The sequence below is a fragment of the Centropristis striata genome, chromosome 11 (assembly GCF_030273125.1).
Source record: "Centropristis striata isolate RG_2023a ecotype Rhode Island chromosome 11, C.striata_1.0, whole genome shotgun sequence".
Classification (NCBI taxonomy): domain Eukaryota; kingdom Metazoa; phylum Chordata; class Actinopteri; order Perciformes; family Serranidae; genus Centropristis; species Centropristis striata.
This window is the reverse complement of record NC_081527.1, coordinates 32,951,502-32,972,630: the sequence shown is the minus strand read 5'-3', so window position 1 is coordinate 32,972,630 and position 21,129 is coordinate 32,951,502. Positions and strand designations below refer to the sequence as shown.

The window sequence follows — 21,129 nt, the reverse complement described above, 5'->3', positions numbered from 1 at the left end:
ACAGTAATCCTTCACTCTGTCTCACTTAAATGCATCTCATTGTCTGGCATATTGCATTATGAATACTGCAGGGTGAAAAAAAGGAGAATTTAATTTATATATTCATTCATTTGAACAGCAAGTTAATGGAAAAACTGTATAACCATATAAATTTCTTCCTTTTGTCACAGGCGATTGTAACTTTGAGAAGCCGCTGGCAACATGTGGATACAGCCAAGGCAGAGATGATGACCTTGACTGGGAGCAGGCCAATACCAGAGAGAAGCCTTCATCAGATCCCTGGATGCCCTCAGGTGAGGACGGTGACACTGGCTCGTGAAAAGGAGAAATGATGATTCTATCCCCACACGGAGAATACATCATTGCACATTTGACGCTGTCTATGCTGCACTGAACAGATGATTTTTTTACATGAAGGAATATTTTTTTTCTGAATGGGAATTCCTACCTTTTAAAAAGGTATTTGAAGATTTTTGACCCAGTTGGGCAACGATTTGAATGGTTTGCAGATCTTTTGAATTGCATTCAATTAAATGAAGGTTGCAAACACAAGATAGTTCATGCTCAAACTGTGAAACTCTATTTTTTTTTTTTTTTTTTTAAATGTACACTCATTCTGATTTGGATGCATCCTGTTTTAATTGCACAGAATCCCAACTTTTTTGTAATCAGGGTTGTACAACACAGCGGCTCAGAATATGCTAGTACTCCATATTATTATATTGTATGTGCTTAAATTTGTCTCAATAATATCTGCAAACGCACAGAGGGTGATCTACAAATAGTCCTTGATTTGCACTCATGTTTTGTTATCCACAAATACACATTTCTAATTTGTAACTTGTATTTTGTTTTTTACAAATACGTGTGTATTTGTAAATATATCGTGTATTTGTAAATACCCAATTTTCCATTTGTAAAACTGAAAATTCTGCTTGTGAAGTGTGACTCAGCATTTGTGGATCGCCAATCACACACACACATCTCTTTCCTCAAAGATGTATTTTTGAGACGTTCTTGTCGAGAAAATCCACGATCACACAGTGATTCACAAATGGCCCGCCCTCCTCAACAGTAGGGGGTCAACATTAGGCTTTTGCCAAATCCTGTCGGAAGCGAGGCTAAAACATCCTTTTTCGTGGTGAAACAGGAGTGTAAAGTCAAACGTTGTTCTTCTTTTAAAATAAACTTTGGCTCTAAACTATCTAGAACACTGTCTACAGCTAGATTTAAAGAGAGCTTCGCGTCTGCTGCAGCCATGTTGGATCCGTAAGAAAACTACAAAACTACAAGCTTCCGTCTGTTGAGTAGTACGCGTCATCAACTTGCCGTCCCTCCCCAGTCTGTGATTGGATCCCTAAAACAGGGCTAAGAACAATGGCTATAGATACCAGACTGTCTGCAGGTTCAAAATTAAATTGAGCGTGCAAGGCAGTATGGGTATACCCAGGCTAGTGTTGCGGGTAATTAAACGTTTAACCAAACTGGCACAGTCGTGATAGTGTTATCATTGTTTTCATTTTATTTTTCACGGTATAGGTGCTAATGTAGTGTAGGGCAAGGAAAAATAGTTTTACTGATGTACCATGGCTTTACCGCAAAATCGAAACTAAAGCGTAAGTCCACCTTAAGCAGAGTCTAAACAATTGGTGCGTGTGATTGGCGATCCACAAATGCTGAATCACACTTCACAAGCAGAATTTTCAGTTTTACAAATGCCTTTTTTTTTTTTTTTACAAATACACATTTATTTGTAAAAAGCAACACACACGTTACAAATCCTATGGCGGGCCATTTGTGAATCACAAGCTTTTTGTTTGTGAATCTGTGTGGATCTTGTCAAGAACGTCTCAAAAATGCATCTTTGAGGAAAGAGATGCGTGTGTGTGATTGATGTTTCATAAATGCAGAGTCACAAACTGTTTTTGTTTTTACAAATGGAAAATTGGGTATTTACAAATACACACGTATTTACAAATACACACGTATTTGTAAAAAACAAAATACAAGTTACAAATTAGAAATTTGTATTTGTGGATAGCAAAACACGAGTGCAAATCAAGGACTATTTGTAGATCACCCTCTGTGCGTTTGCAGATATTATTAAGACAAATTTAAGACTATAATATTACATCCACTTTGATTAAGAATATCCTTCACTTGGTTTAAGTGGGCCAGCTATACGAGCCATTATAAATATTCTAAACTTGCAACTAATTTGATTGAGCATTTACATAACAAATCTTTATCTGTTGTGTTTTTCCACCGAATGAAATTTTTCTCCAAATGGTCAGTGCAGTCTGATGACTTATGTGTTTACAGGAGACATTTTTCTGGTTTTGATATGAGTCTGACAATAATTGGAATATACTACAAGGCTGCATGTAAACCAGTTAGACTTATAAATACTGATTACATCTTGTATGGACATGTACTACTATTTAAAGCCTAAACTCAAAGCCTGAAGTGAATTCTTCTGAATTCTCAGTTCCTGCAGTGGTTTCTTTCCTCATATGAGCAATATGTTCATACATCTTCTTTCCACCTGAGTATCTAGCACACTGGATCTCTGCGATGGTCATGTGAACTGAGACAAAAGCGACATTTGATATCAAAATACCCAGATCCATTTTAATTAAAGGGGTCTTTTCGTCAGCCACATATTGAAATTCATTAAAATGCTTTCCCTGCATTTTGTGTCTGTCGCACACAATTTGTCTCTTTAATGTTCCATTGATCGCTTTTCATTTGATTTGAAATGCAGAGATATCCCCGCCACCGAGCAGAAGGCACCTAAGGAATTAGACTAATGGAATGACGTTTTTTTGTGTTATAACAAAGGTAGCGTTGCAAACTAATGGATATTGTTTTCCTCCCCTATCTGACGTCTAATCTCACAAAGGCTGCATCACAGATAGATTGCACCGGGCCCCCCCAGTGACAGAGGGGGAATTAATTAGCAGGCCCTCACTAATTTTAAGCAGCCAGTGCCCAGACCTGTTTGTGTGTACATCAGAATGATGTGTGTTGAACCGCCCCAGAGAAATTACTTTCCATGGAGGGGGAAGCGTCTGCTTTTTCTATCCCAATTGATTAATGTAGGGACACATGGAGGCTGGGCAAAGGTTACAGCAAAATCTGGAAAAGCCTTGACCTACAAATTAACACCTCGCGCACGGTCTAAATTTAACATACCTGATTAAAATCGTGCGTCTGGTTAAGTGAGCTGTTCCTGATTGTGCTTCCCTGTCTGAGTACTCTTCAGATGGGCTTGTTGTCTACCTGCACGTCTTGAATTGCGCGTAATTAACAGGTTGCAGCTCTTTCTCCATTTCTCAGCGTGAGCACTCAACCTGCCGTGCGAAATTGTAATCTCTCCTCTTTGACCGCATTGAAAGGGATGTGAAATGTAGTGTACTTGACGGCTGAAATTGTTTTAGGGCTGCTGGAGAGGTGGTTGATGGGTAGAAATGCATTTAGGTGAAAGCCACACTGGTGGAAAAGCTATCTCACCTCTGATTGCTGCCTCACTCTCAACCTGTACTTATGAATCTTGACAAAACGACCTTATCATACTCACAGAACGGATTGTTCAGAACAGAAGGCATTGCTACCTCAAACACTTTTGAAGTGGGTTGTAGGCCGTATCTGTCCAAATAGGGGTGTTCTTAATGTCAATGTATGATTTAAATGATGATTAAAACCTGGTAGAGTTTTCAGAGCAAATCAAATCCTTCCTGAGGTTTAAATCTCTAGCTTCCAGTAACCTTTAGCATACCAGATGATTCTACACCGACATCCGATGTCGATATTCAGTAGTAGTTCAGGAAGTAGTTCTTTTAAAGTAGAGAGGTGGAAAGTGAGGGTGTGGAGATGGCAGCATGACTCTTTCAGAATCGTGCCACAGACCTGAAACTAGCATCAGACTTTTATTAACGGTTACTACGATCTTTGCTTAACCTGTTCTGGTTGTGTAACCCTGACCATACCTCAACCACAGATTAGTGTCATGACTAAAATGTTTCCCAATCATAATCGCATTATAGCTATCATAAACAGGAATTGGCACTGGATATGCTACTAATTGTTTTAAAGCAATATTGCAGGGTGTGTTATCATAACCCTATTCTAAATGTTGGATGGTATCTAGCAAGTGAGACTGGTCTCACCTATAAAAACAAAAATATAAAGCATTTGTACACCACCATCTTGTGGATGCAGTAGTACTAATGATCGATGGCGATGTGATGTTTAAATGGCAGATGTCACACTCAGGGAAGAAAGGAGGGGAGGTGGATGGGTCTTACAAACTTGGCTTGGTGAATTTTTAACGTTGAAAAACATTCAGATACATAATTTCAATGCATAAATATTCAGTGCTAGAAATTCAACATCTTTTTTATTTCAAACTCCGATGACTCAGATTTACTTCCATAAGGAAAAATGGGTTAAAACTGTGTTTTAGTAATAATAACAAAAATGTACACTTTGGACTATGGAAAATGATATGATTGATTTGCAATTAAATGCTATAATAAACTGAAAGCCCTCCATTTAATGTAATCCGGGGTTTTGTTTAATCATTTATATATTTGGTTTAAAACTCTAGTATTGTAATAGAATGTGGTGTAACGGTCGCTCAAGTGCCAAGATAAGTTGTCAATATGAAAAATTGCATTTTTTTTTCAAAAGACAATGCCAGGTTCATTATGCTCACTTGTTTATTAATTGTGAAAAATAATATTCATGCTTTAAAGCTGCACATCATCTATTATCTGCTTGCAAAAATGCGTACATAAGGCTTGTCAAATCAGTAGGATATAGATCAGATCCAGAATTAGGGTCCTGTGTCACTGTGGCATGAGAGGCCTTATGCAGAATTTGATGCCAGCCCGTTGAGGACTCTCCTTCATCCTGCAAAGCTAATACTACAACCAGAGAGCAAACTGGCCCGATTCCATCCCGGCATGTAAATAAAAGCAGAAAACGCGAAATGAAACGCAAAGAGGAAAACAAGCCTTCTGGTCACATTTAGAAGAGACAAGCAGTGCCTGAAACTCTTGGTTGTTTACAACAATCCGTTCCCTACCTAATTGCTACGTCTGGACAGAGAGTAGTCTTGTTTATCCCTCCGCACAGCCCTGATTGCATGCTTTGGCTCCTTTAGGGTGGCTCAGCCCAGTTCTGAGGCTCTGCATGTCAGCTTGGGCACTCCCCAGCGTGTTCCTCCTTCCGAGCCAACTGGAGAAACCCCCGGCAGAACTGTCACTCTCAGGCCTGTTGTTACCAACAAGCCTCATCTGCCCTGGACAATGATAATAAAACCATTTGAGCCAAGACAACACTCATTCAGCCTCGGAGAATGGAGCTGGACGCACTTCTGTCAGAGCCCGATGTTGGCTCGGATCGTATGTTACTTGATGAGAAAATTGCCATGCTTGGATCAAACACACATGTCTAAAAAAAATACTAATTTCTAAGTTTCCACCCTGCTCACTGTTGTTATAAGTTCCCTAACATGCTGCAGTAGTCTCAGAAGAGTGAATGAAGATGATTTGGTGAGGGAGTTTGCAGTGTGTTGCTGTGCAGGGTGTCCAGATGCCATTAAGAAGGAAGCTGTTTTTAGTGAGCCCCAGCTGGTGCAGAGGCTGCCTCTTTTTCTGATGGTGTCATGGATGTTGCCAGCAGTAGGCTGCTGCTCCCTGACTCTCCCCTGGGACTCGTTCTGCGGAATAATGGCAAGAGGAGGAGGAGAAAGAAGGTCCTCTAACTGAGATTAATTAGGGTTTTTGTATTATGCTCGGCACAATGGCAAAAGCAGCTCCAGCTAAATGACTTATTGTTGTATTCTTAATGTGTGCTCTAAATATGTTGTGGAGAAAAATTGAATGTTTTTGTTTCACTGTTACACAGGGTCTTTGTTTTGATAGCGTGCCCTTGGTCGATAATGACACCTAGACAATAGTGTAGGATTGGCAGAATGAGGTTCTTCAGAGGGAAACGGTGATCTTCTCTTTCTGGTTCATAATGCGTTCATGCAAATGCAGCTTACTCTTGAACCCAGAAGGGTGCCTTTCTCAGAGTGCGGCTGCTGCATATGGATAAGACGGATCATTTTAAAAGTCAAACTGTTCACCTTTTTGACCATTTCAATCAGGAGGTAATGAATTGACAAAGCCCCCGCGCTTCACTCGGACAAGTGTTTACGCCGCTTGTATGCGCTGTTCAACTGAAAGAGGAGAAGGATAGCCACTTAAAATATGAAAGGAGAGAACACCCACTGACTGAAGGACGTCAGAAATTTAATCAGAATTTAAATCACATCAGCAAAAGATGGGATTTGCTGTTGAGGAGGGAGGGGCCCCCCGTCTTCTAAAAATAAGCTAATTGCTTTTGAGCCATTCACAACTTTGTGCGAAAATCACACCTTGCACAGCGTTGGCAAGGTTGAAAGGTTAAGGAGAAACCCCATTATATGATTAGGGGACGAAACAGAACGGAAAATTACAACGTCTGATCAATTCTTGAATTAATTCCTGGGGATGACGGACTACGATTTTCAATTTAGCATGTTTGTGAGGTTAAGAAGTGTAGCTGGGTGTGAGCAAACAGGATGGCAGCCATTACAATAAACAGGATTATGACAGCGCGCTGTACTGTCATGATGGAGGACATATTTGCATACTGTATCTTTTCTCATTAGTGTGCATGGTATGTACAATTAAGGCTAATGATGCAGCTAGGTGACTCACATGAACACTCTCTGTTGTGTAATGGGTTTGTATCAGGCAAATGGGCCGTTATATGACCCATTTATTGCAGCGGAGCGTCAGTAGTGCGTGCTGCATATTAAGATGACATATTAAGCCATTATGAATTGCCGTTGATTGACACACGGCAACAAAAGCTGCTGTCATGGAACATAATAAGGGTCAGTTGTTGCACCTGACTGAAATGACGGGGCTGAAACGTGTTCCGCATGATGGATGATTTTGGGTGAATCTGTTTGACACCGTCAAAGAAACCTGGCAGGTCCTTCATATGGAGAACCCAAACTTATTCACTGTTACTTTATCAGGCCCTTTTCATGTTTCAAAGGACACAGGGAAAGTTCTGGGAAATTGAGTGGAGGCCACGGCTGTTCACATTAACAGCCTAACCCTCACAGCGAGAGCATTTTTGATTGGTGGCAGACAGTGAGAATAGCCCCGTCTTCATTGACATTTCCGAAGCGGCAGCCGTGCTTTTCTGCGGTGGTGACCTCTGTGAATTTTATTAGCAAATGAGACCTGGAGGGTTTGGGTTTAAAGAGCGCCCCTTCATTCTGATTTTCCCCACATAATGATTTTCACAGAGTTCAGGACCTGAATGGAGGAGAAATAATGAGCGCTAGTCATTATTGCAAATTATATCCTCCGCTCAGACCATCACTCAACTGATAATTAATCTAAATACCTTCAGCCTATAGACTTTGATGATTAGGATAAGACAGTTCCCTATTTGTGCGAACTAAATTATATCAGACTATATTCCTATAAAGAAGGCTTTTCTACCTTTTTTTATGAAAAGGAATCAAGGGGGGGAAATGTAGCCACTTAACCTGCTTAGGGTATTTTACCACATCATGCCTTATTCTTAAGTCCCTACTCTGCACTGCCTTTATTTGGTTACTTTGGTGTTCTTTGTACACTCGTGTATTTAAAGAAAATCATATTTACACATTGGATGCTGGCTAGTCTTTTTGCAGTGTTTTTTTTTTTCAAAGCATGAAAGCACCAGGAAATGGTTAATAGGATTCATGTCATTTGTCTCAGGTCACTGTTGTCTCTCTACCTCTCTACTAACCCCACAAAAATTACAAAAATTGCAGGAAATTACGATGTGGTTTTGTCACATTGTTGTAATCCTGAAAGCTGCAATTTCTAAATTGAGTTTGATTGTTTAACAAAAGCAGGAATTCATAGTGTAAATCATTCTGTTAGTCTTTCAATGGAATATGGTCTTTTTTTTTGCATGTTTCCTCGGGATAATGTCGGAGTAGTTATGCTCAGAAAATTAAAATCCACAAGACACTTTGCTTTGATAGAAAACGCAGCTATTGAGTAATTAGGTGCTAGAAAACCATGAAATTATTCAGTTCTTTCGTGATTACTAGTTTGCCACCTGGACTGACACAACCTGAGACCAGCTCCCAACTGCTCTGCCAGTGCTAGTGAGCTGACAGGTGGAAGGATTAACCTGATGGAAACCTTCTCCTGCAGCATATCAGGATGGCTCATTATACCATTAAACCACTGTGGCTGTTATTTTGGATTGCTCACAGTCTAACTAAATCTAAACATTTGTGAGTTTACACTCGCTGGAAGGGTATTAATCCTAGTAGCAGGATTGTAATGTTCTTAGTTTGACTTCCACATGGATTTTGGAGGTTTTAAGCTGCCTATTAGTGAAGTTTGGGGTATAAAACATTGTCAAACTAAAGGGCAGTCCACACCAAAAACAATAACTACAGTAACTATAATGATGTGAGCATCCACACTGATAAATGATAACATTCTGTAAACAGTAGAACCCCATGTGTTCTTCATCTCATACATTATTGTTTCCTAAATACCATCAGTTAGCTTACATATAAGGTGTAGTCTGAAATGGCAGAAAGAAAGAACTTACTTTAGCTTTTGTCAATCATTGCACTTATTTAAAAAAAGAAGAACGATAAGAAAACATTTGAGAAGTAGTCGCTACTGTGCCGTGTGTGTTTCAGTTCCATCCATCCATCCATCCATCCATCCATCCATCCATCCATCCATCCAACTCCATTGGTTAAAACTGAAAGTCTCAAAAGCAATGCAGCAGAACCAGGCATAAAGTATATTTTTTAATCCACACATTTTTCTTTCTTGTCAGAACCTTGCACCTACGTAACCCACAATGCAATTTAACAGCAGACAGTTCAGTAAAAGATTTGGTGTGTTGTGCTAGCTCTACTAATGTAGCAGAGGTGAGAAACAGGCCACAGAAGTCTGATGAGCTCACTTCTTTGTAACTTCTCACCCCAAGATTTTTGTAATCTTCGGCCCCCAACTGATTTACATTGATCTCGTGTGACAATTTATCAGATTGCATGCAGCTCTCTGTAGGCTTCATTAAACTTTTTCCACATACAGTATGCAGTAGTTCTCCCTAGTGGTCGAACGATACGGGTTTTTGAAGGCCAATGCCGATACTGATTATTTTAACATTTAACCGATGTGCTGCTGATTTTTTTGGGCCGATTCTTGAAGCCGATATTGCCTTTTCTCCCTCCATTTACATGATGATAAAAATGACACAATGATAACAACTGTTACACAAGTCTCAATTTAAACAAAAAAAGAAAAAAATATTAACAAACAAACAAAACATATTAACAGTTGGATAGCAAACAATGTGTGTGTTGTTATAGGCCTCACCAGCAAATGTCAGATGTTGCACCGAGCCTTGCCTGGTGTTGGCTCAGTGAAATGGGCTAATTGATCGGCGAACGCATGCACATATCGGCTGATGCCGATACAAGTAAAAAACACAAATATTGGCCCGATATATCGGCCGGCCAATATATTGGTTGACCTCTAGTTCTCCCCAAGACCTGTAAAGTCACATTTCTCCTTCAACCAAAGTAAAACATGTGACTAACGGCAGAAATTCTCAGAAAAACAGCCCTACAGATTGTAAGCATCACAATTAAATGGTCTGTTGTTGTGACACCTTTGATTATTTATGACCTCTGACAATGAATTGTCTGAGAAAAAGCTTAGATTAAAGTTTTTTTGTGACATTATTCAGGCATACAATGCTTCTTAACAATGTTTAGAATTGAGTATAATGAAAGTGTTACATTTCCGTTGCAGCGCTGTGCCCTTCATTTCAGCAACATGAATGTATGTACCATGTGCAGCAGGAACATTTCATCTTCACTAATTCATTTTTTATACCAGTCTCCATGTTCTTCCTGTTCAGCCATCATTGTAATGGAAGGTGAAGGTGGCCTACATTGAAATAATAATAAATCTGTTCCTCTGAATGCCTTAGACAATAGCCGAGCCCTGGCCTTTGCAGAGTTGCAGAGGCAGGCCTTGAGTGTGCAGAGAGCTCTCTATTTTTAATTGGTCTTGAACACGCCATTGTTAAGGCACAAGAGATAGAGAAAGAAGAGGAGAGGGAGAGAAAACACCCATGTGCATCACTAGCACATTAGCACAGCACTAACACAGTGTCATTATAATTTGCTCTTAGTCTCACTGGCTAATTAGCTTGTCATGGTGCAGCAGGTCCTGCAGAGTATGTGGTCATTAGGGCTCTAAGAGCATAGAAACTGAATGACAATCAGTGTTCTCTTGTCATCTTCTTTACTTGTGTTAGGCACTGGCAATGACAGCATGATGAGGCAGCGCGCTGTCACTTGAAATGCTCTATTTTTGTGTTTTTATGGTGGTCAATAATGAGCAAAAGAAAATACTTTTTCCCCTTGTTGTGTTCGGGTTCACTGACCCAAATCAAGACGATTTGTAGGCCTCAAATTCGGTGACAGGAATTTCACAGTGTCATTGCTACAGCTCTGCAACCTGCATAGCGAGGAAGAAATGTAATATTTACATGTATTTCTGTTCAGTACTAATTACGCCTTATTACTACCAGCCACTGCATTAAGCTTTATTAAATAACAAGTGACTACTTACAAAGGGTACCTATTGTTTTATGAATATTTCATTAACGTAGTAGTAAAAAATATACAAATGCCGCTTGAGGGAGCTGATATTTTCATCTCTAATTACCAACAAAGAGCAGTGCTGTGCATAAATCTCCTGTGCAACACTGTCACAACATGGCTGTTTTGAAATGAAAAGTAAACAGCCTGTTTTAATCATAGAGGAAAGGCAGTGGGGCCGGCATCTTTGTCTTTGTAACATGAGCTACAACTGAACAATTCATCAACTGATTATTAGTGCTGGTTCACATCACACCAAGGGTTGCTGATGCCTCAAAGGGGGAAAAAAACAAAAAAAATGTTCTGGGCACCTGAGCAGATGGCTGAATGTTATTAAAGAGACCTCACAGCCCTCACAAAGAGGCACCTGATTGAGGCTGGACAAACAAGTGTTTCAAAGTCGACTCATCTCCTGCCCTTCTACGTGTACCTTACACAACATCCTGCATAGCCCTGAAAAAATAATTAGCCCCAACACTTGAGTATAGACAATCTAAAAGGGAATAATAGATTAAAAAGCTCTGAGAGAACAACAGTGTGCTGTTAACAATAGTGTATAATATCAGATTGATCATGCTGTGCAGGGCAATCTATAACCCAGGCACAGCCACAATCTTATTGTAAATGGGTAATAACAACTAACAGTGAAACCACACAAAATGGCCAGTGTTAGTCAGATATATAATCTCACACAAACAATAAAAAAACACAAATTCTCACTTTTTTATCTGTTTTAATTATTTATTAATTTGCCAAGTAACGCAATAAAATAATATATGTTTATTTTCTGGACTTTCAGCCACATCTCTCAGTGGTTGGAGCATAGAAATAAAAGGACAGTAGAACAGACATTCCTGTTTAAATCAATGAAGCAGGATGGTCAGAGTGGAGGCCATTTTAATGTGCCATTGCAAAGGCTGTTGTAATGTGATTACTACAGTATGACTTGGGGGCAAGTCACAGACTCACTTAGGTTTTGCAGAAACGACAAAATGAGCAGTAACTTGGTACAAAGCAAGGAGAGCCAGCCACTAAATAAGTAAAAGTTAATAACTTAATGCTTCATCCACACACTGTAGTCCCAGCACAGAAAAGCACATTTCTGTCTTTGATGACTTGTGACTCTTTTTCTGGTACAAGTACATTATGAAAGCATGGCGGAATAGGCAAGCTAGCTAGCGAACTAGTCAGCCATCTGTTACTTAGCTAGCTATCTTGCTAGTTCCACCCAGGCGGCAATCTCCATGTCTGAGCATGGAGACAAACCAGGAAGCTTCAGCCTGCATTCTACCGAAAATTCCAGCAGGGGGTGCTAAGTTTGGCTGCCAGAAAAATTCTGTCCATTCATTTCAGTGCAAAAAGAGAAAACTTTTCACTTGATTTATCACCTAAGAATTTTTTTAGGACAACACTATAGTCTCAATTGCTAGTAAAATATCTCCATGACAATTTGATGTTAAAAGTTCTAAGGGCCCCATTTAGAATAAAATAGAAGATAAAGAAGCGTATGATTTGGGGCGTTGCTACCTTTTATTGACAGGTCACTGACAAGACGAGCACTGTGTTGATAAAGTTATATATAACGTTATATAGAAAAAAAGTACGTTTACCGATTTGGTCTCATAACTTTGACCCTTTCAATGTATTTTCACTTAATAACAGTTTATTTGAACGTTTTGTTCAGTAAGAATATCTTGTTTAGCATTTGGTTGGACTAACAGACACTCCAAGGAGTCGCTGTTCAGTTTTCTTAGGTCAGTAAACGTACATTTTGTTTTCGTTTTTTGCTAGCCAAAATGAACATCCCAGTTAATGCTCCAGTTAATGCTAACATGAATTAGCAGCGACTTCTCTCAGTCAGGTTGAGGTGTAGAGAGGCTGTAGTCAGTGATCAGATCCCTCTCACTCCTCCACAGTCCAGATATGGTCTGCTCCCCGTATCGGAAACAAGATGGTGACACAAGATGGCGACGAGTCTAACGCTGAACTCGATGTTTCCAACAGGCAGTCCACAAACCAATGGGTGACATCACGGTGTCTACGTCCATTATTTATATACAGTCTATGGCTCCACCATATTTTCTTGCTGCACTGGCTTAAAAAAAAAGAGCCCAACGGTAGGCTTAAGGTAGTCGAAAGCTCCGGGAATAAGCTGGTGTTACTGCAGAAGGCGACTTAGCTAGTGGTTACAGCTACACATGGTTGAGATGGTTTACAAAATCTCCTAGACGTCAGTTGTAAAGTTAGAAAATGTGTTACAAGCAGGTTAATCCACAGAATTCTCTGGCTGGATATTATAAACCAAAAGCCAAAAGTATAAAGGTGTTCTCTCTTAAAGTGACAGTACGCAATTTTCAAACAATATTCAAAATAATCTAACTTCAAATGTAATTACTCAAAATTGTACAAAGAAAAGAATAAAATTAAACTATTACAAAATACAAGCTTATCTTTGTCTCAAAGAGCCTGTTAGTGGGCCTTGAGTTTCATCTTTTTAAAACTACTGTTTACAAGCTCAATGATGTATTAATTGATTTGCATTTCATAATTATAATATTTTATTGAAATATCGTCTCCCAAATTCCTAAAACGTATCACTCAAGTAATGTTATTCCTGATCTATGAGAATTGATCAGAGCCAAATGCCCATCTCAGTTTGGTATTGATATATATAGCGTACTTTCTTGCCCACATACTCTGTATTCCACTTGGCGGGCCCTGTGGTCGGCGTGAGCCACAATCCAATGTGGACAATTAACTTGCAATGCGTGACATGCACCAGCAGCATAGCATGGTTTCTCAGGTTTGTTTTCGTTGAGTTATTATTAGTTCATATTAAAATGCAGCCCCTCATGTGATGTGACGCTCATGTGATCCAAAACATGTTATGATCCTTAAAAGAACAACTTGCTTCCACCTGACAAAGCCGAGGAGGCTGACTCGGTGTCATCACAACTCACTGCTCCTCCTCCTCCTCCTCCTCCTCTGCTCCCTCTCCTCCTGTTTCATTGTGTAAACATGACAGAACCCCCCACTCGTTATCTGAAGCTCGAGACAGATGGAATTGGTGAGCGTTACGAGTGCAGCACAACAAGACAAGTGGGCAAGCTCGAGTCATTGATGGAACAAATAGGGTTTTGTGAGAGGCTGTTTGGCTGACACACTCGGGGACCGAGCCTGCTGATTTAGTCGACGTTATTTACCCTTTTTAACACCATATCTGAGTGAATCACCAGATGTTAAATTTAATGACGAAGATTCACATCCACTGAGGTTCAGCTATGCCTCTCATGCAAGAGAGCAGAGCTTCTTTTTTTTTTTTTTTTTTTTTTTTTACTAACAGGTTGTTTGTCTCACCTCTAAGCAGAATGTGCCTTCCAATCATTACCGCACTTCCAAAAGAAAATGCATTTCAACATAAACCGAGTCTTTTTGGCTGTGTCTCAAATGCTGTTACAATTTGTGCCATCTCATTACCGAGCCAAGCTAAATAGGATGATGACAAATAGAATGTGTTCTGCATCTCCTTGAGAGTTTGCCAATATAATAATTCTCACTTGTGTTTTATTGGCAAGAGGGGAGAGAATTAGATTAACCTTTAATATTGAACCAAAGCGATAAAATCTAAATGGGGCTTGGTTGGCAAATAGTTTTTAACTTATTGATTTCTCATCATTTCCCTTCTCTCTGTCATTGAGGGGGAAAAACACTCCTCTCGAACACCCGGCATTTTACGATTAGATGTTTTTTTTGTCTTTTTATTTTGATGAATGATAATGATTAGAGGGCTTCTATCAATCCAAAGATAAGAGCATTTTCTCATTAAGGGTCACATGCTAGAACTCTCAGTGCTAATAGAAAAGGTCTCAGCGCAGCCATTTACCTGCTTTCTGCCTACTCTAATCAGATAAGACCTTTTATTTAGTTACTGTTAAACCTCAGGACTTGATTGCTAGTTATAATCTGATTTTTGTCTCCTAGATCTTTTTGTTATGTTAATAACCACCTGCCTCTAAACACCAACTGATCCAAGTAATGTTGCTAGTTGCCAGGGATAAAACAGAAGAGTAGCACATTAGTCTTTGGCATGTTTCTCTAAAGAGACATTGCATTAATTTGTTATTTACTTCTGCTTCAATGTTGACAGTTTGAAACTAAATATAGTTCATGGCCATGCTTCAAAACATAATTACAGAGTTCAAAAAACAAGTTATTTGGGGCTCTTTTGGAAAATTAGTGGATGTTAAATGGATTGTGGATGTAAAACACAGTAATTTGGCGCTTGACACCCAAAGCCTAGATAGTTCTAATTCTTGTTATACACCATGTGTTTCCTGTAGTGTGCATGTAAACCACTTATCTATAGGACATCGTCTACAGTGCGTGGCCTCAGTGCATTAAGGGCGTGTCCAGCTCCAGTTTTGCTGTCACTTTTCCCACTGAAAGGTGGAATGGGCAAACGGGTCTCTTAATCATAGGTGTGTTTTGGGTGTAACATGAAGCCGGTAAGCATAATGAATGAAAAAAATAATGAATTAAACCAATCAGCCAGATGTGCCTGCACCTGTGCCTGTTTTTGTTGGTCAATGGTGCAATCACTTTCTGCTGCCTCAAGATATCACTGTGCCAACAACAGGCCTGGGCACACCTCATTTTAACACCATGGAAGCGCTGATTGGTGATAGTACATTAACACAATGTGGCCACTAGGCATGAAAATAACTGCCATGTCCGTCTGAAACTAGCAGTGACAGTTGCGCCTTGTGCTGCCTCCGGCCCGAAGAGTGTACAGCCACACTAGTGGAGCTTAGAGTTAAAAGCTAACATTGTTAGGTCATTAGGAAAGTCTTTAGTTTTACAGCTATTAAATCATAAACCAAAGTAGGGCTGGGGGATATGGACCAAAAGTCACATCCTGATATATTTAGGCTGAATATCCATATACGATATATATCCTGATATTTTTTATCACAAAGTGAGAGCAAATGTTGAGTCAAAGTCAAATATGACATGTCACAAGTACTTTTATTGAAACTGTTTATTTAAGTGAACATTAATACTGTATCAAGTAACAGGATAACCTTTTTAAAAAAATAAAAGCTCCATAAAGTGCACATTTAAATAAAAAAAAATCAGAAATAAAATAGCCTATAAAATAAAATAAGTAAATATTTTTCGGAATTTTTTTTTAGAATTTTATTTTATTAATTTCTGTGGGTCATCATATTAGGTACCAGGAAGGACATAAGAACAAAATAAATAAATACATAAACAAATAGCAGTTTCAGAATTTCATCAATATCAGTTTCATAGTATTTCATCAAAATCAAAGTTACTTCAGAATTTATCTGTCTTATAATGTTCAATGCTTCCCTCAATACTAATAATTGGCTGTACCGACCCACCCAAATAAATATATTTATATGAGAAAAGAATAACGGACATTAAAAAAAAACTAAATATGACAATGATGGGTTTGCAGTTGTATGTAGAACACTGTATGATGCCTACTGCAGGACTTTTCACTGTTCAACAGGACTGTTTGAACTGCTGGTTGTATAAAACCTGCTCAACTCATGAATCCTCCTCTCCATGTTGCAGGTTCAGCCTTTATGATGATGAACACGTCCGGACGCTTTGTAGGGCAGAAGGCCTTACTGCTGACACCGCAGCTGAGGGAGAATGACACCCACTGCGTCACCTTCCACTACTACATAGGAGGCAGAGACAACAGCCACCCAGGTCACCTAAATGTCTATATCAAAGAAAACAACAGTCCCATGGGGATGCCTGTTTGGAACGTGTCGGGTCCAGCCACTCGCTCCTGGGGACAGGTAGAACTGGCCATCAGCACCTACTGGCCCAACTTCTACCAGGTGAGAATGTGTAGACTAAATCCAGCTCTCTTTTTGCATAATTTCTCATCACAAAACTAGGTTGCTCATTGTAAGCAGCCTTTATAGTAAAGCCAAAGTCATTAAAGCCTGTTCACTGGGTGGAGCAAGACAAATGTATTATTTGAGAAGGTCCAAACAGTCGCACAATAGTCCATTCAAAACACCTGAGATTATTGATTTCTGGGGCTACCTCGGTATCCATGGTAATCTGTTCTCTCTCCCTTCCATCTCTTTTTCCAATTCTGAAAACTCATTTTCACTTACCAATGCACATGACTGCTGGCAGGGGCAAGGTGATTTCACACTTGCCTGGCTATTAGTCTTCGCTGGGCTTGTTCCTCCAGTCCACCAAATGTTAATTGATGCAGAGAGACCCCTTAACCTCCCAATGGGAGACAGTCCCTTGGTGAATTATTTCATTATGGCCTGGCGGAGCTGGTCAACAGCGGAGTCCAGGGGAGTCCTCATCATAGCCACCCTGATAACTTAGTTAACAAGGGGACACTGCTGAGCTTCTCCCTACTGAATGCAAGATAGGAGCCTTAACGAGAGGCACATGGACAAAAGAAAGCGAGAAGAGGGGGAAGGAAACAGGTTTGCAACCCTTGGTGACATAATGATGCAAAACCAGTCTGGAAAAATATTTTTAGATGGTAGTAGAGGCACAGTATTGAAGTTCAGTAACGCTTTGACATGCTGCTTGTAGTGTGTTTCAGCAGATTTTGCACGTAGGGTGAGCATTTAGGCCCCACAATGACGTGTTATTCTTCCCAGTGTGTTCAGGGAAATTCCTAGCATCTGTTGCCTTTCAAACCCCAGCGGAAGGTCTGTCTCGGTTTCTAATTGTTCCAGACCCAAACTGACACCACGGGTAAATGCTAGGATGCTAATGATCTTAGCTCCACTCTCAGTCAAGAAAAGAGGGACCAATGCCTGAAATTGTCACTAATTAACAACATGGCGCTAATTATAGGTATCTTTAATTGCATAGTAACCTACGCAATCGTCAAAGGGAAGCCACCTGATACTTGGAAATTATTTTTTAATTACCGGTAAGGCTTCTAGTCATCATGAGCCTTTCAGCCCTTAATAATTACTCTTCTGTCAGGTCATCCCTAAAACTTTTAATTGAGATTGTCATGCATTTCCAAAAACTGCTGAACACAGTGCAAAAAACTATAATTTTCAGTAAATGCAATGTGTCTAAATATGTTCTCCACATACTACTCAAAATATGTACTCTGCACTAAGATGAACACCCATCACTTATCCTGATATGCAGCGGTGCACCAATGAGAGAGAAAAAGCCAAATGTCCTCATCTATCTTGATTTCAATACAGTAGAGCCTATGGCAGAGCTAATCAATCCTGCTGTAATGTAGTACTTAGCCAAGTCCCTTAGGGATAACCGGTGCGGTGATGTAGACATTGAATGTTGAGTTCACTGTGTGTCTCTCTGACAAATGAGAATGGTGAACTTTCCTGTGACATCAACAGCTTTCGTCCCATGTGAATATTTTCAGTCTGTGGGTCAGGCCCAATTATGCGCCGCACTATCATTGATGTTGGAATCAATTATATCACAGCTATTAGGCAGGCTGACTGATGTCTGTTGCACAAACAAAGGATTTCAATTAGAGAGTGGGGGCTAGTTCATTTGTCTGGTGGCGATATATGGAGTGGTTGGCCTTTTAATTTCCTTTAAATTAGCCTGTAATGAGGGCATAATTGGCACCCAAGACATTCACTTTCATATTTCATGAGACAAAAAAAGAAATTTATAATTAGACAGCCTTATCTGAAGGCATCCTGCCTCCCAGATGACAATGGTAACTATCTCCGCCTCCACATTCCCGGGCTACAAAAGGAATCTCAAAGATGTGTGTGTGTGTGCAGCCCGGCTACAACTAGCAGGACATAAGATTCTGTGTGAAGCCATATCCAGAACATATCCATTAATATATACCATTCCCTAGAAGAAAGATGCTTATATTTAGGGAATAATGGCATGCAAAACATGTGTAGTCTGAGTGTGTGTGGTGTAATGGGTCTCTGTACCACACCCTGGGTTTGGGAAGGGACTGGCATTCTGTTTCCCTTTTTATCACAGTGCAGACCAGCAAGTACATAACTCTGACATTCTGCTGGGACACGCCCTCTGTCAGGGCTTAGGGCCATTTGTTTTGCAGCAGAACTTGGCCCTTAAAATAGGGTCATGTTAGTCCTGCACAGCACAGATGTAGCTGATTTCAGAATTTTTCGTTGTCAAAGATAGAACCAAATGTGTCTAACAAGTAACACGAGACACACAGCAACTGTAAAGGCAGCATGTATGTTCACATATGTTCACACCAGACATGTGACAAGTCCTTCTATCCAAGTCACAAGTAAGTCGTAAGGCATATCTTGGCCAAGTCAAGTCAAGGGTCAAGTCAAGTGAGAGTCCTTAGTGAATGAAGGAAGAATAATATTTTAACTGAAAATGTAAATTGAACACTGACAAGTCACTCAAATCATCATGTCTCAAATCAAGTCTTTAAATCATAAGTTAGTGATCTGAAGTTATTTATTTTTCTGTCCATGCCACAATGATTTGGGCCCATATATCTGGTTCACACTTACTCTAGCAGCAACTCTGCCTGGTTTCTCTTTCTTTTTTTCTTTTTTTTTTTTAGGTTTTGAGGTACTTGCTGCTGAGATTTTTACCCCAGTCAACAGTTTCGTTAATAGACGAAACCAAAATCAACGAAAATATTAACAATGCCTCAAAGTGACCAGGGCCGACATACACCAGCAAGCTTTGACAGAGTTGTAATTTAAATCTTTGCTAAAACAACAGAACAGCAAACTCATACAGTCCATGTGCGGGACAGTATATACAGTGAGTTTTTCAAAGCGCAGTAATCAAACACAGTTTTAATTACGGTTCAAATTTCAAATTGAAAATACTTACCATTGGGAATTTTACTGTAGTTTATAGTGGATCCAGTAATATCCCTTTTCAACCAAGGCAGTTCAAGGGCCGTTTCAGAGCCGGAACCTAATCTTGAACCAGTTGCCGTTCCGAAAGCCAAAGAACACATTCATTGTTAAAAAAAGAACATAATCGGCATCCATAGCATCAAGACAAGCAGAACAAATGTGTTGTACCAGTGTTTGGATGCTCTCAAAGCCAGAAGCAACATTTGTAGAGAGACGATGTAGTCTGCCATTTTTGTCATTATAGTCGCAGAGAATGGAGACACTTCCAGACGTAGACTGACATCACGACGTGACTTTCGAACCTGTGGAAAGTAAACAGGTTCTGAGATGATTCGCAAGTTGAACAAACTACACACCAGTACCAGCAAAAGAACTAGGTTTGCGTTGGTCGAATAGGGGACAAACAGAGATTAGATTTCACAAAAGTCACAGTCAACCTTAAATTACAAAATGTTATGCCAAAAACTTCAGATGAAATGACCAAATAACTAAAAAAAATTTCAATCTACATAAGGCAAACTCTGAATCACTCATGTATTCCTTCAGTGTTGTATGTTTAAATGCATGTATGCATGTTTAAATACAAGAGAACTGTGTGACACAATAACTTCCAAGTATAACCAAAGTTTTAGGAGGCCAAATGCTAAAATTATCTAACAGCTTGTGATGCCACGGTGACTTTGTTTACATATTTGATTGCTTTGGAATTGACAGCTATGCAGATGTTTCTTAGCAACAGGTTCACTTTAAGTCTGTAAGACTTTTTCTAAGTTTTCATTATGCAATGTAATTTAGTACACCAATAGTTGGAAAAACTTTGATAAGAGCATTTTAAGGACTTTAATGTCATATGCACATGAAACCCATTCACCTACACTGTTTTGAGATGAGAACCAAAACCTCAGCACCTGGACAAGTAAGATTAAATGATCAGACAGTGGTATCTCAGCAGTGTCTCACCCCCCTACAGTATGTTTTTGTCACAGACTGTGTGCTAATCGTCTCAAGGCTCAAACTTAATTTAACACTTGCATGTCATAACACCTATCAACTGTGACATATTGTGGAAATAATGTCAGTGGCCTGCAGCTGCGTGACCAGCTGCAGCCCAGCCTGAGAGCAGATCGCATTAGCAGGAGCCGGACTTCTCTGTGCACACGGGCAGCCTCACTCAAGTGCCATTTGAAGACACGCGCCCATTTATCATTGGTGTTATGAGTCTCCTCTCTCCTCCTCAGATTGTGTTTGAAGCCGTAACCTCAGGGCAGCGTGGCTTGCTGGCCATCAAAGACGTCGTGGTCCAGGGCCACCAGTGCAGTAAGTCCTTTTTCCCCTTCACCATAAAAGAATATCATCAAACATTCATTGTCCTTTCCATGACACCCTCCCAAATACCTGTATCGTTGTTCTATCCAAGGCCTCCCAGTCAAACAAAAGGCCTTCAAAGAGTATGCTACAGTCAATCCAAAGTGTAAACCTCCCTCCTCCGAGCTCCCTGAAGAT

At 39.9% G+C, this 21,129-nt stretch overlaps 1 protein-coding gene across 2 annotated transcripts in view; it reads left to right on the top strand.

Annotated features, from left to right (window-relative positions):
- LOC131980288 (receptor-type tyrosine-protein phosphatase mu-like) overlaps window positions 1-21,129 on the top strand; it is a 177,489-nt gene that overhangs the window by 40,555 nt on the left and 115,805 nt on the right. For both annotated transcript variants that reach the window (XM_059344499.1, XM_059344500.1), the window contains exons 2-4: window positions 171-293; window positions 16,349-16,623; window positions 20,865-20,943. In XM_059344499.1, coding sequence (XP_059200482.1) covers window positions 171-293; window positions 16,349-16,623; window positions 20,865-20,943 — 477 coding nt within the window. The remainder of the gene's footprint in view (window positions 1-170; window positions 294-16,348; window positions 16,624-20,864; window positions 20,944-21,129) is intronic.